Source organism: Sinohyriopsis cumingii, chromosome 5, assembly GCF_028554795.1.
Source record: "Sinohyriopsis cumingii isolate HCF-2022 chromosome 5, ASM2855479v2, whole genome shotgun sequence".
In the NCBI taxonomy this organism is placed as follows: Eukaryota; Metazoa; Mollusca; class Bivalvia; order Unionida; family Unionidae; genus Sinohyriopsis; species Sinohyriopsis cumingii.
In genome coordinates this window covers 33,819,898-33,832,672 of record NC_142965.1, presented here as the reverse complement: position 1 = coordinate 33,832,672, position 12,775 = coordinate 33,819,898, and the positions used below count along the sequence as shown (strand labels likewise).

Sequence of the window (12,775 nt, the reverse complement as noted above, 5' to 3'; positions counted from 1 at the left end):
CACAGGTGATTAACCTGATCGTGTGAGAATATCTCTTTTCCTTTGGAAATTCATAACTGATGTTAGAAATGAACCATCAGCAATATCACTTACGTGTCACCACAATCATTGATGTTATATCTGCAGCAACTGTCGCTAGGGAGTGGAGTTTGGGCTGTTTCCTCCTGCGGACATCCCGTGTCTCGGCGTTTTGCAAAAACTTTCAGACTAATGATAGAAATTACTTGACCAGTATCGCACGTTGCTGTCAGATAGTTGTCCCACATAGATCCATAGCATTCTTGAAAGATCTTTCGATCTAATGACCGTGCAACTCGAACTAAAATTTAAGAAACATTTGTGAATATAAAGAACTTTCTACCATTCTGCTGCGAAACCAGTCTGTAAGGGGCATTCAAGAAACATCAAGATTTTATTACTTGTGGAAATCTGTATATTATTAAAGGGTTAAATATCTATATAATCAAAACTTAGAGTTTCTTCATGCTGTCCTATATAAATATGTGCACTTAATTTAAGTTTCCGATAAGGAAGGATTTACTGTACTTAACGACGCAGTATAATATCATTCTGAATATCTCAGTTTAATTCGTGGATTATGAAATAATCCATTTAAGTTATTCCTTTATCACTGCATTCAACAAAAATATTCCTATTGAATATATTTGTTTACTGAAATGGTCAGGATGATTTATACTTGAAAAATATATTTTGTAAATATAAAGTCATGTTAAATATATATATATATATATATATATATATATATATATATATATATATATATATATATATATATATATATATATATATATTCATCGGTCATTGTCCACCGCACAAAGTTCTTCAAAACCAAACTGAGTGTGTAGAAATAAATATCAGCTTTATTTGGAATCCACATAGGAGTTTTAAATATTTACCCGATTAATTCAATCATTCATAATGGCTAATATAGGCTAAGAAATTAGTTATGGTCAAAACATAGTTCTGACGTCACTACACATATTATGTTATATCGCCTATTCATTGGTCTGCCGATTCGGTGATTCTGCAAAACTGACTTTGGATTGTTAAGGGAATATCACATATACCAACGCTTTTACACGTTAAACAAAATAATGAAAATTAATTCAGGTAGTGGAGATACACTAATGACCATTTTATAAGGATATCAAATATGTGCCGCTGCTCTTGGCACATACTGCTTTTCATAAGGGTAGGATGACATATGTTGATTTGTTACGTGCACTTAACATTTTTAAAGATACCCCAAGGTCCTGAAAGATGATGCCTATTTAAATATGAAGTAATATATATCAAAACTATCCCCAAAGTTACTAACACCTACGATAATTATGCACAGAAGCTGCACACAATTCCAGTAGCAGAACATTTCTCTTCCCTTGGCAATACTCCCAGTAACATTATACTAGCTGCAGCTGACCACAACTGTAATTGGACTTCCGAAACGAGGAGAGAAAAGTAATCGTACCGGTGTTGTTTGTGCTCATCTTTCGAAGGTCAAAAACAAGGATCCAAGTCTCAGTCAAGAAGACGTGATATCAACAAATGTAAAATAATAGTTCCATTCTATCTTTAATCACATAAAGTTTTGCAAATTTGACGTTTTATAGTTTGTATTTGTTTTTGTCCTCCGTTTTTTAATTTTGCCGATGAGAAATAATCAGAGAGATTCTAGACCGCACATGTTAGTTAGAAGAGGTGCGTTCTTTTACTCGAGTACACTCAAATATACTCAAAAACACTCAAATAGACTAAAATACACATACAATATATCTTACGTGGTATTTATATATGTAGAAAAGATTTTAACGTTAATTGATGAATGTAAACACTACAAGTTTTCAGTTTCTCCGTTATGGCCTGTTGGCCTGATTTGCAACTAATGTATTAATGACTATGAGCACGTGACATGAACTGGACATGCTTTATATCTGTAAATGGTATATGTAAGACTAAACTGGATACATTTGTTTATATTACGTTTTGTTTCATTTTATTATTTTTTCATGAATCATTTTTTTTTCTTCTCTTTTTTTGACTGCTCCGGTGGACTAGTGGTTAGAGCGTCCGCTTCGGATGCGGGAGGTCGTGGGTTCGATCCCGGGCCGTGTCATACCAAAGACTTACAAAAATGGTCATAACAGCTGCCTCGCTTGGAGCTCAGCATTAAGAGATTAGAGTGAGACTGGTCCGCCTGGTGTCAGGATAATGTGACTGGGTGGGACATCATGTCGCAGACGGTGCCAGACATCTCTATAAACTGCCACACTGCACACATCGTAGCGATATGACTGAAAATTTTTTTAAAGCTACATTAACAATCCAAATCACACACACACACACAACACACACACACACACACCTGTTTTGATTGGCCCATTAATGGTCTCGGACTTCCCAAGTCGGCAAATAACGCACTCGACCCACTTTTGGTATGATAATTATGAGGATGTGATGTTCTATTTTTCAGCTTTGATTTCACTTGTTTAGTATTTATGCGTTTTGTTCAATTGTCATTTACTTTGCAATATAAATACAAGGAATAATAATCTCTGTTCTTTTAAGGCCGTTAACTGATTTAAATAAATATTTTTAAAATAATATAAAGAGACAAAGCAAGCATTTCGATTCTTATGTATATTTTGTGGGTGGGGATGTTTGCCATTCTCAATCATTGCCGTATCTCATTCATTCTCTGAAAATTAACCTTAATTGAATATTTTATTTACATAAATTTATTATCAGCAGTAAATAATCGACAGCCTCTTTATATCCAATTTAGTACCTATAAAAGTCTATAGAATAAATATTTTATGACGACATTTAAGGTGCTGAATGTTCACCAATCACGAATGAACAAACCGGATTAACCACCTGAGTTGAGATCACACTTACACCCTTCAAATGTACTTTTTTAGCTGATTTATTATTTGGGTTTTATTTTGTGTATCTTTAATGCTTTTAATACCGTGTTTTTGTTTTCCTTTTCTCATAGGCCTTTTTGGCAATTATTTGTAAATTACTGCATATTCTGCAAAATGTTTGTTTTCTGGAACGCCTTTATACATAGTTTACATTTTGCATAAGGTGCCCGCAGTTTAGGTATACTCTGTGGTGGTACTTTACCGGATTAAAATAAAAAAATTCCAAGTTTTTAGATGTACATTTCATATATAGTGGTGTGAGACCAACACCCAACAAACAGTGGTGAATACTACTCAAACATGCAAACGGCTCCAGATTTAATGGTCATGGGTCAAGGACCCAAACAACCAGGCGGAACGAAGTTAAATACGTACTTCAATACCCAAATAGAGGGTTTTGGGGGTTGTCAAAGGTTGATAGCCTTGTACCCCTCGGGATGCCAAACAATAAACTTTGGAGACATCCCAAATTGCCCTAGGCAATCGGAGATTTTAATGGCCTTGAAAGACTCTGGGAGTTAATATCGAGGAAATTGACGGACTTCAAAATGCTAGGAGGAACATGTATGTTCTGTACCCAGAAAACTATGATACTCCTATAATCGCAGCCTCTGTAATAGAGGTAATAGGTCAAAAAGCAATAGTCAGTAAAACAGATCCCATCTTTAGAGAGATAGTGGCCAAGGTCACAGAGGTTTTTGTGTCAGGTCTACCCACTGAGACTGACAGCAGAGAGATAATAAACAAAATAGAGGACAAATGAAAAACAAAGGTCAGGGCCAACAGAATGGCAACTGTGTGGGGATTTAGGAATGTAAAATCTGGAGTGAGAGCTATGACTGTACTAAAAGAAGAGGCAAATAAAATTCCCACCTTTTCTATGTTATGGGGTTTCTCCTCAGAACATGATATAAAGGGTGCAAAATAGAGAGACAGTGTCCCAAATGTAGACAAGTAGGCCATGGGCCTAAATAATGTAAAAATCCCCCCGCCGCTTCGACATACGTCAATGAGGTGACAAATTTTGTGCATAATGTAGAAACACAAGACATGCAGGGGCAAACATAAATCATAGCCCCGGAATGTACTGAAGAAAATGATAAAAACAAAAGTACTGTTGTACCTGAGGCTACATCAGAGGGAGAGACCACCATAGATAAAGCCTATGCAACTGAAATGCCCCCAGTAGATATATCACGAATAGAGGGGGATGAAAACTCTCAAATCGGGACAGAATGGGACGATTACCTTAGCCCGAACAAGACAGGGAAAGCTATACCATACAAAATAGGGCAGCTTCCAGTAAAGAATTGATTTGCCATCCTGCTACAGTGCGAAAGTTCTCTAGAGGAAGACAATGAGGTAAATTAAATGGATTCTGTAGAGTCACTAGGGGTGAGACCGCTAGCCTCGACTCCAATTCCTAAATTAAGAATAAAAAGAAAGAAATCCCAGTCAGTATCTGGCTCATCACAGGGTACTGAAAATACCCAAGTGGAGATGGACACCCTCAAAATGCGCAGGGAAAATCTGTTACGGAAATTCTCCATAAAAAGAAAAAGAGACAAGACTTTAGTAAAGACAAAAACAAAAACGACAATAATGACGAAGAAAGTGAAACAAATGATGACATTGAAATGGACACGGAATATGAAACAACCAGCGAAAACAAAAAGGAAAAAATTGACCTTGAACAAGATCACGATAAATCAGACAAAAGCGAGACAAACGAGACAAACATAACAATAGACGACGGCTTAAATACAAATAATACAGAGGGGCTGGTGCCACCAGCAACTAATATTTTACCAATTTATCTAAAATATTTAATATAGTATTTGTGGAAAAATTTGATATAACCTTGGAATGCGACAACCTGGTGGAAACCTGAGAATGGAAGGAGAGAAGTTCCGTATAGTGTCAGTAAATGTAAATGGTATAAATAAGGATAAAATAACTGAACTGAATAATGAACAACATTATGACATTATCTTTATACAATAAAACCATAATAACTTTAGCCAAGATCTAATAGCATACTGTGAGGAAAAGCTCAATAGTGTTATAATTTTAAGTGACTATAAAAGGGAAGAAACACAAGGGTGTATGGCAACCCTGATTAAAAAAGATGGTATAATTTGAGAGCGAGTAAATGAAGGGGTCTTTTTCGCTTCAAGGATGATACATAATATAATAGAAAATATACACCTGATAAATATATTATTCCCTGCAAACAAATACAAAAAACAGTTGTTTTTTTTTTATAGACAATCTCTCTAAATATCTAGAAAAATTCTCAATGAATAATCTTATTCTAGGAGGAGATATAAACTGGGTGTGAGATATAATAGATCTGGTGGGCGAATTAATAACAACCGATATTAGATTTAAACAAGAAATGGAAAACATTTTTAGGAAACATAAACTAGTGGATGCATATAGAAGAATGAATACATTAAGAAAAGACTTTACGTATGAATACAAAGATAATAAAGGAAGTAGGTTAGATAGATTTTATGTATCGAACTATGATGAAAACTTATATACAAATACGGAAATTTTAAATAAAAATATCTCAGACCATAAACTAATCTATTTAGAGATAAACATAATAAACATAAATGGGGCTAGGGAACATGGAAAATTAACAATAAAATATTATAAGATAAAGAGTTCATAGAAGAAATACAAGAAATCATTGGGCTCTTCGAGGATAAAGAAAATAGGGCAATAATAAAAGAGTGGGATACTTTAAAAAATTACTTCAAAACGAAAGCTATTGGATTCGCAAATATCAGAAAGGAAAAACAGAGAATGGAAAAAGACGCTATTAAAAGGTGTCTAGAGAAAATAAGCCTAGGGGAAGAAGAAAGAATTTTAAAAGAAAGATTAAATAAAATACTAGAATAAGAAAACCAGGGTAGGGAAATAAGAGCGGGGAAATACACTGAAATATATCAAAAAGCTGAGGGGTTATACAAAATAGAGGAATTAAGAAGAGGAGGGGAGAAAAATATGGAAAAATTAAGAGACGATAAGGGAAATAAAATAGTTGGAAAAAAAAAACCTGAAATAGTAAGATACATCAAGGGATTCTATAGTGAATTATATAAAACACAAAAAATTGACTCAGAGATAATATACAACTAGATAAATTACCATGTGAGGAAATATCATCAGAACATAGAGCCCCATGTGATAGCCTCATCTCCATAGACGAAATTAAAAAAAAACAACAATAAATGCACTAGCAAAAAGAAAATCCCCAGGCGGAGATGGTCTCACCGCGGAATTCTATCAAGGATTCCAAGGTGAGTTGTCACCCATTCTTCAGTGGTTGTATAATAATATTTTGCTACGAAATGAAACGATGACTAAAACTATGATGGATGGTTTAATCACTCTAATTTATGAAGGGAAAGGCGAAGAGAAGAACTTAAAAACTGGAGGCTCATCTCCCTCCTAAACACTGACTAAAACTATGATGGATGGTTTAATCACTCTAATTTATGAAGGGAAAGGCGAAGAGAAGAACTTAAAAACTGGAGGCTCATCTCCCTCCTAAACACTGACTAAAACTATGATGGATGGTTTAATCACTCTAATTTATGAAGGGAAAGGCGAAGAGAAGAACTTAAAAACTGGAGGCTCATCTCCCTCCTAAACACTAACTAAAACTATGATGGATGGTTTAATCACTCTAATTTATGAAGGGAAAGGCGAAGAGAAGAACTTAAAAACTGGAGGCTCATCTCCCTCCTAAACACTGACTAAAACTATGATGGATGGTTTAATCACTCTAATTTATGAAGGGAAAGGCGAAGAGAAGAACTTAAAAACTGGAGGCTCATCTCCCTCCTAAACACTGACTAAAATCTTGAATACAATCCTAGCCGACAGAGTTAAACATGGAATGGGGAAAATACTAAACTTAATCAAACTTGTGGGGCGAAAGGGAGGGATGTTCAAAATAATATTTTAAGTATTAGAACAATTATTGATTTTTTACAAGAGACAGATGAAAAAGGTGCTATGGTACATTTTGATCAAGAAAAAGCTTTGGACAGATTAGAACATACCTATATACAAAAAAATATTAGACAAATTTGGTTTGGGAACTAATTTCCAAAGAGGGACCAAAATTCTGTATAATAACATAACTGCAGAAGTACAGGCAAATGGGTCTAACACTGGAAAATTTGATATTCAAAGATCAGTGAGGCAAGGCTGCCCACTATCAATGATATTATACGTAATAGCAATTGAAATTCTGAGCATTAAAAAAAGATTCAACAAAGAGATAATAGGTATAAAAATCCCGAACATAAGGAATGAAATAAAAATGCTCCAACATGCCGATGATTGCAGAGACTTCATAAACGACCCAATTTCCTTCAAATACTTAGAAAAGGAATTTCAAAGATTTGGGAAAGCATCAGGGTCCAAAATTAACCATGATAAAACAGAAATACTAAAAATAGGAAACTGGAGGGTTAACCACCCAGTATTACCCCACACCTATGTAAAGATCGGGTTAAAGCTTTGGGAATCTTTTTGGGGAAAGGGGAGGATCAAGAAAATTGTAAAGCCATGTGGAAGCAAATATAAAATCACGTAAACATGTGGGCACTTAACGCCGCTATGCTTAATGGAGCGGACCCAGGTGGCCATAACCTATTTAAACTCAGAAATAAATTACATTTTGAGATCTATTGATGTAACAAATAACATATTATATAAAATAAATAATGAAATTATAAACTATATATGGAGTTTTAAAACTCACTACATAAATAAAGAAACACTATACAGAGCGAAAGAAGGGGAGGATTAGCTCTACCTAGACCAATTCTAATTAAATGTTCAAATATCTTAAATAGATTTAAATCAATTAGCCCAGAACTAAAAACACCAAAAATAATAAACTCGTTAAAAAACTAGAGGTTCCTAGGAGATTTAAATACATAAAGGAAATACTATTAAAATACAGAGACATGAAGGGATTATGTGAACTAGACAAGTTAAATCCTTATAATTGGATAATGGAAGAGATTGCAAAGAAAATAAAATGCAAAGTTGAACAAGAAAATTGGGGTATAAATTGGGACAGAGCTTGGGGGCACTGGTCCCGTCTAGGCTCTTTAAAAATACAAAGCCTCTGTTTCAAATACATGCCCAATGCATGGTTGACAGGAGAGGTAGCAGTGAGGCGGCATATGATCAGAGTATCGCCGAAATGCCCACTGTGTAAAAGAACCCCTTTTACAAAATAGCATGTAATGATAAAGCGTACTAAAAGAGAAGAAGAGTGGAAACATATTATAATGGAGATTACCAAAAAAGAAAGGTGGGGGGGGGGTGAATATTCTAAACCTGGACGGAAATTTTAATAAAAATACCTTACACAAAATAACAAATTTCATAACAAGCATCATGTTAGCCTGTTGTCAGTTAATTACTATTGGGAGATATAAATTAGTGTAGAATTTCTTTATCTACATTATAAATAAAATAATGTCATAAAATTCCTCTTACATGATCTTTGTCGCCCTTAGGGGGAAAGAGAGGTGATGAGAATGGGGATGGGAGGGGGAGTTTTGGTTTCCACCCACTAGGGGTGTGCTACCGCCAGAGTGCGGGTCAGAGTCCTCAACTCATGCCCCGGCTCGGAACCCTCTTTCAATACCACGAGCAAAACAAAATCTTTGAACTAGCACTAAAAAAGAATAGGGGAAGGGACAGGGACCCTATCTGAGGAAAGTGCGAGGCAATAACGTCATGGGGCTATGTCACATGGCGCCACGCGAAGATAACGGGCCTATCAAAGAGTCTTGGAAAATACACCGCACATAGAACATACACAGACAATACATAAACATAGAGGAACAGTATGAAATATATAGGATTTGAATACCCTCTCTGACCCTCTATATTCAGCTATACAACTCCCGTACCTTATAGTCTCTCTTCTATTAATAGTAACAATATTATAAACCCTTTTGGAATTTTCTTTAGATCATAGATAAATAATTAAGAGGAGGCCAAACTCGAGGCAGGAGAAACGCAGTTTAAAAATAGGAAGCGTGGACCCTGACTCGAGCACAGCCTACCTCATTCTATATTTAGATTTAATACGGGGAACGACACATATAAAAATTTAAAACATTTAAAATAATAGGTCTTTAATCTTTAAAATTTCATTGTAATACACCGTTCCGCTCGCCAAAATTCCAATTTGAAGAACCAAATCATATTAAAATATTTTAAATAAAACAATTTTTTTCTTCAAATGGCCAAATATAAAAAATAAGACATCTGGAGATTTTTGATACAATTTTGCTGTCCCAAACATACAGAATTTATAGCAATACACACAATATAGCAATACACACAATATAGCAATACACACAATATAGCACTATCACACACAGCAAACACTGGGACCTAGAAGACCTCTGGCAAAGGTCACAAAAACTTTCTTGGGAAGGGACTTTGAGCAAGGTGAATCAAACCTGGCTCGGACGAACAACCCTATAGATAACACTAGGGAGAAAATAAATACACCATCAAAATATCAACTTTAATATATTTGATAAAAATTCTTCTTTTAATAGAACAAACAACATATCTGAGTGGGACACACATAAATATAAAAACATTTTTATTTGTTTTTGAAAATGGGGTGGGGTGGTGGGCCATCTGTCTGGTGCACACCCCCACCCCCACCCCCCAAAAAAACGAATGGACATATTGGTATTAAACTGGGGATCCACAAGTAATATTTAAAGTAATCTGAGTCATTAAGGCAACATGACAAAGTTGACATAAACTTTTATCAACTCTATGAGTAAGCTGTTGACAAGAAAAAACAAAATATGCAATAGTTTTACTTTTTATTTCGTTGATCAATAACAACACATTGTATGCAATTTTTCTCACCAATATCAAGTGTTGTGAAGCTTTACAAAATGATAAAAATCAAATTCTGAACAAATTGCTTTTGTTTTATAACTGTTCATGTAGGCAATAAATCATTTAATAGTCGATTTATCTTTTTGTTTTTGCCTCTTTTTTAAGCCTTTTTTGCTGGATAGGCTTCTCTGCTATTATCTTTGCTTTGAAAATGCAATAGTACCGATGACAAGTGACTACATCACTTAATACTAGTTGAGGATTAAGTGGCATCCAATAAAAAACCCACCCTTACGCGCTTTTGTCTAGTACAGTACTTTTCCCTCTTTTTTGTAACTTGTCTAAATTGTCCGAATGTGCTTGTGTGTGTGTGTGTGTGTGTGTGTGTGTGTGTGTGTGATTTAGATTTTTAATATAGCTTTAACAATTTTTTCAGTCACATCGTTACGATGTCTGCATTGTGGCAGTTTAAATTGATATCTAGCACTGGGGCATTGTGCCGCAAGCATGTACCATGATGTCCCACCCAGTCACATTATCCTGACACCAGGCCGACCAGACCTAACACTAACGTCTTAATGCTAAGCGCCTAGTGAGGCAGCTGTTAGTATCATTTTAGAAGCCTTTGGTTTGACTCGTCTGGGGTTAGAACCCACGACCTCCCGCATCCGGTTTGGATGTTCTAGCCACTAGATTGTCCAAAACTATATGAATGGTTTTTCCTGACCCTGCCTTGCATGATTCCCATATTATGCAGTCATAAACAATTTATTTACTTCCGGTAGTACGCCTTTCAAAATTTGATGTATTGTCTATTAAAAAATATTGCACTTTGGGCCAGAAAGGAACCTCACCCTGATGTCTTTCAGAGTTGGCGACTTCCTCATAAACGTCCTTTGTTGACAACCGTTTCCTATACAGAACATGTTTATCAAGTTCCCATTGTTCGTTGACGGACACTGCTTCTTTGTCCTATGTATGGACATTGTCGCATCTGGTACAGTGCGAGGAACAGTTGTGAATTGTAGACTGAAACAAGCTGTAGGTATCTATCTAGGAGATAAATGGAGGACATCTGTCATTGTGATTTGTAGAGGAATAGCAAAAGTTGGCATTGTCAGTATTTTTAGATGCAGTGAAATGAATGAAGTCGCCCCTGTTTGGAGACGGACCAAATTAATGTACTGGTGAACTATGGACAGTATGTTGAAAGGTTCCCAGTTCCAGTGTTGGTACAAAGTGGTTTTCCGTCAACGTCACTTGTGTTTGAGGGCCTTTTCTGGTCCACATAATGACTAGAAGGTGTTGTACAGCCTGATCGTAAAATTCAGGTTCCGATATAATGGTCATCTATTGGTGTGCTTTGTCATTTGTTCCATTCGTAATTGGTTAAAGCGACTGTATCGGTGACCCGATAATATTTGTCATTGCCATTAAAGTCCATATTGACCAGTGTTCCCTACTGCTGTAACAATCTTTGACTTAATTTGCAAAATTTGCCGAAACTAGGCAGAATTCATTGTATTCAGTTCTGTATCTGTAGCTATCGGCCTTTAGACTCATCTATAATACAGTTCAAATACGGAACTCACATGCCGTATCTTCATTTCCACTAAGCGCTGTTGAAACTGGATTAAACAGGCAATTTCATCACCGGTAGCCAAGACTGTAATCCCATAGAATGATAAGAATGCAATGTTGTAATGTTTGGTCTTTGTAACGAGCGAGTAAATTTGAATGTAAAAAAACACAACCGGGAATACAATAGAAGTAAAGGGGACATATCATAATCACAGATTAATAAACTTGTAAATTGCATAATCAACATTTTGAAATTGCTCTCATACTACTGCTATATTTATTGAATAAAAGATGTCCGTTTCCACTCAGCTATTTGTGATTGTAATACCCGTGGACGAGTGGTAATCGAAATAGAGCAGTACGTTACTTCCATATACCATACATTTTATATCAACAGTGACTACATGCCAGCACTACAAGTTTTGGAACGTCTCTGCCATTGTACTACCGCTGTTTTAGTTGAGATAAATAGATATTACAAAGAAAACGATCAGCATATAGACATTGTCTAATTCATATATATTTATTCATAATAAAAGTAAATATTTTCCAGTAAATATGTCATTGTTTGACAAAGCATAACAAGGGCACACAAAGCTTGACAAAGTCATACAAAGTAGTAATATAAATGTGTACTATTATTGTAGGGTGTTTCCTGCTTAAATTAACAAAAGAAAAAATTTAGATTTGCAACATATACGCTAAAGCATGACTGGTAATTGGGATATAGATTAAGTCCGAACTCGTTGAATATTAGAAAGGCATACAAAGCCTGACAAAATCGGAACTAATATGTTTATTAATATTTTACAATATGCATATCCTAGAAATTATCGTCATAATCGCTATTTTTCAAACAGGCACAGAATGTCATAAAGTGGCATACAACAAATATGTAGTATTGATGTGAACATCAATTAATAAAAGCAGAATGATATGCTTTTGTCTGACTTAGTTATTATCCATGATGGTCTCATCTCTTGCATTGTACAGGTCAGATACTGGTAATAGGTATTCATCTCACTAAGAAACTTGAAAGTCTCAATGTACAATTATTCACAGGTGTAATGAAACAATTTCTGACAGGCCTCACGCATAACATTATTATAAATGCCATCCTCCTTGCATTTCTCCACTCGACCAGTGAGATACGCTGGCTCTGTTTTGACGAGTCATTGTAAGTGAAGTTTGTGAACAAATTTTGAGGACAGAACAATATTCAGAAGAATGTTGAAGAGTTTGGTATGAGCCAAATTCGCTGCATATTAAATTCATAACTAATTTATTGCTGTCCAAACATAGCGAATAGAGAACAAATGAAATCTGTAAACCTCATT

General features: G+C 35.3%; 1 protein-coding gene across 1 annotated transcript in view; it reads right to left on the bottom strand.

Annotated features, from left to right (window-relative positions):
- LOC149798909 (uncharacterized) overlaps nt 1-12,775 on the bottom strand; it is a 46,301-nt gene that overhangs the window by 19,263 nt on the left and 14,263 nt on the right. The window contains exon 2 of the mRNA XM_089957825.1: nt 94-319. Coding sequence (XP_089813951.1) covers nt 94-319 — 226 coding nt within the window. The remainder of the gene's footprint in view (nt 1-93; nt 320-12,775) is intronic.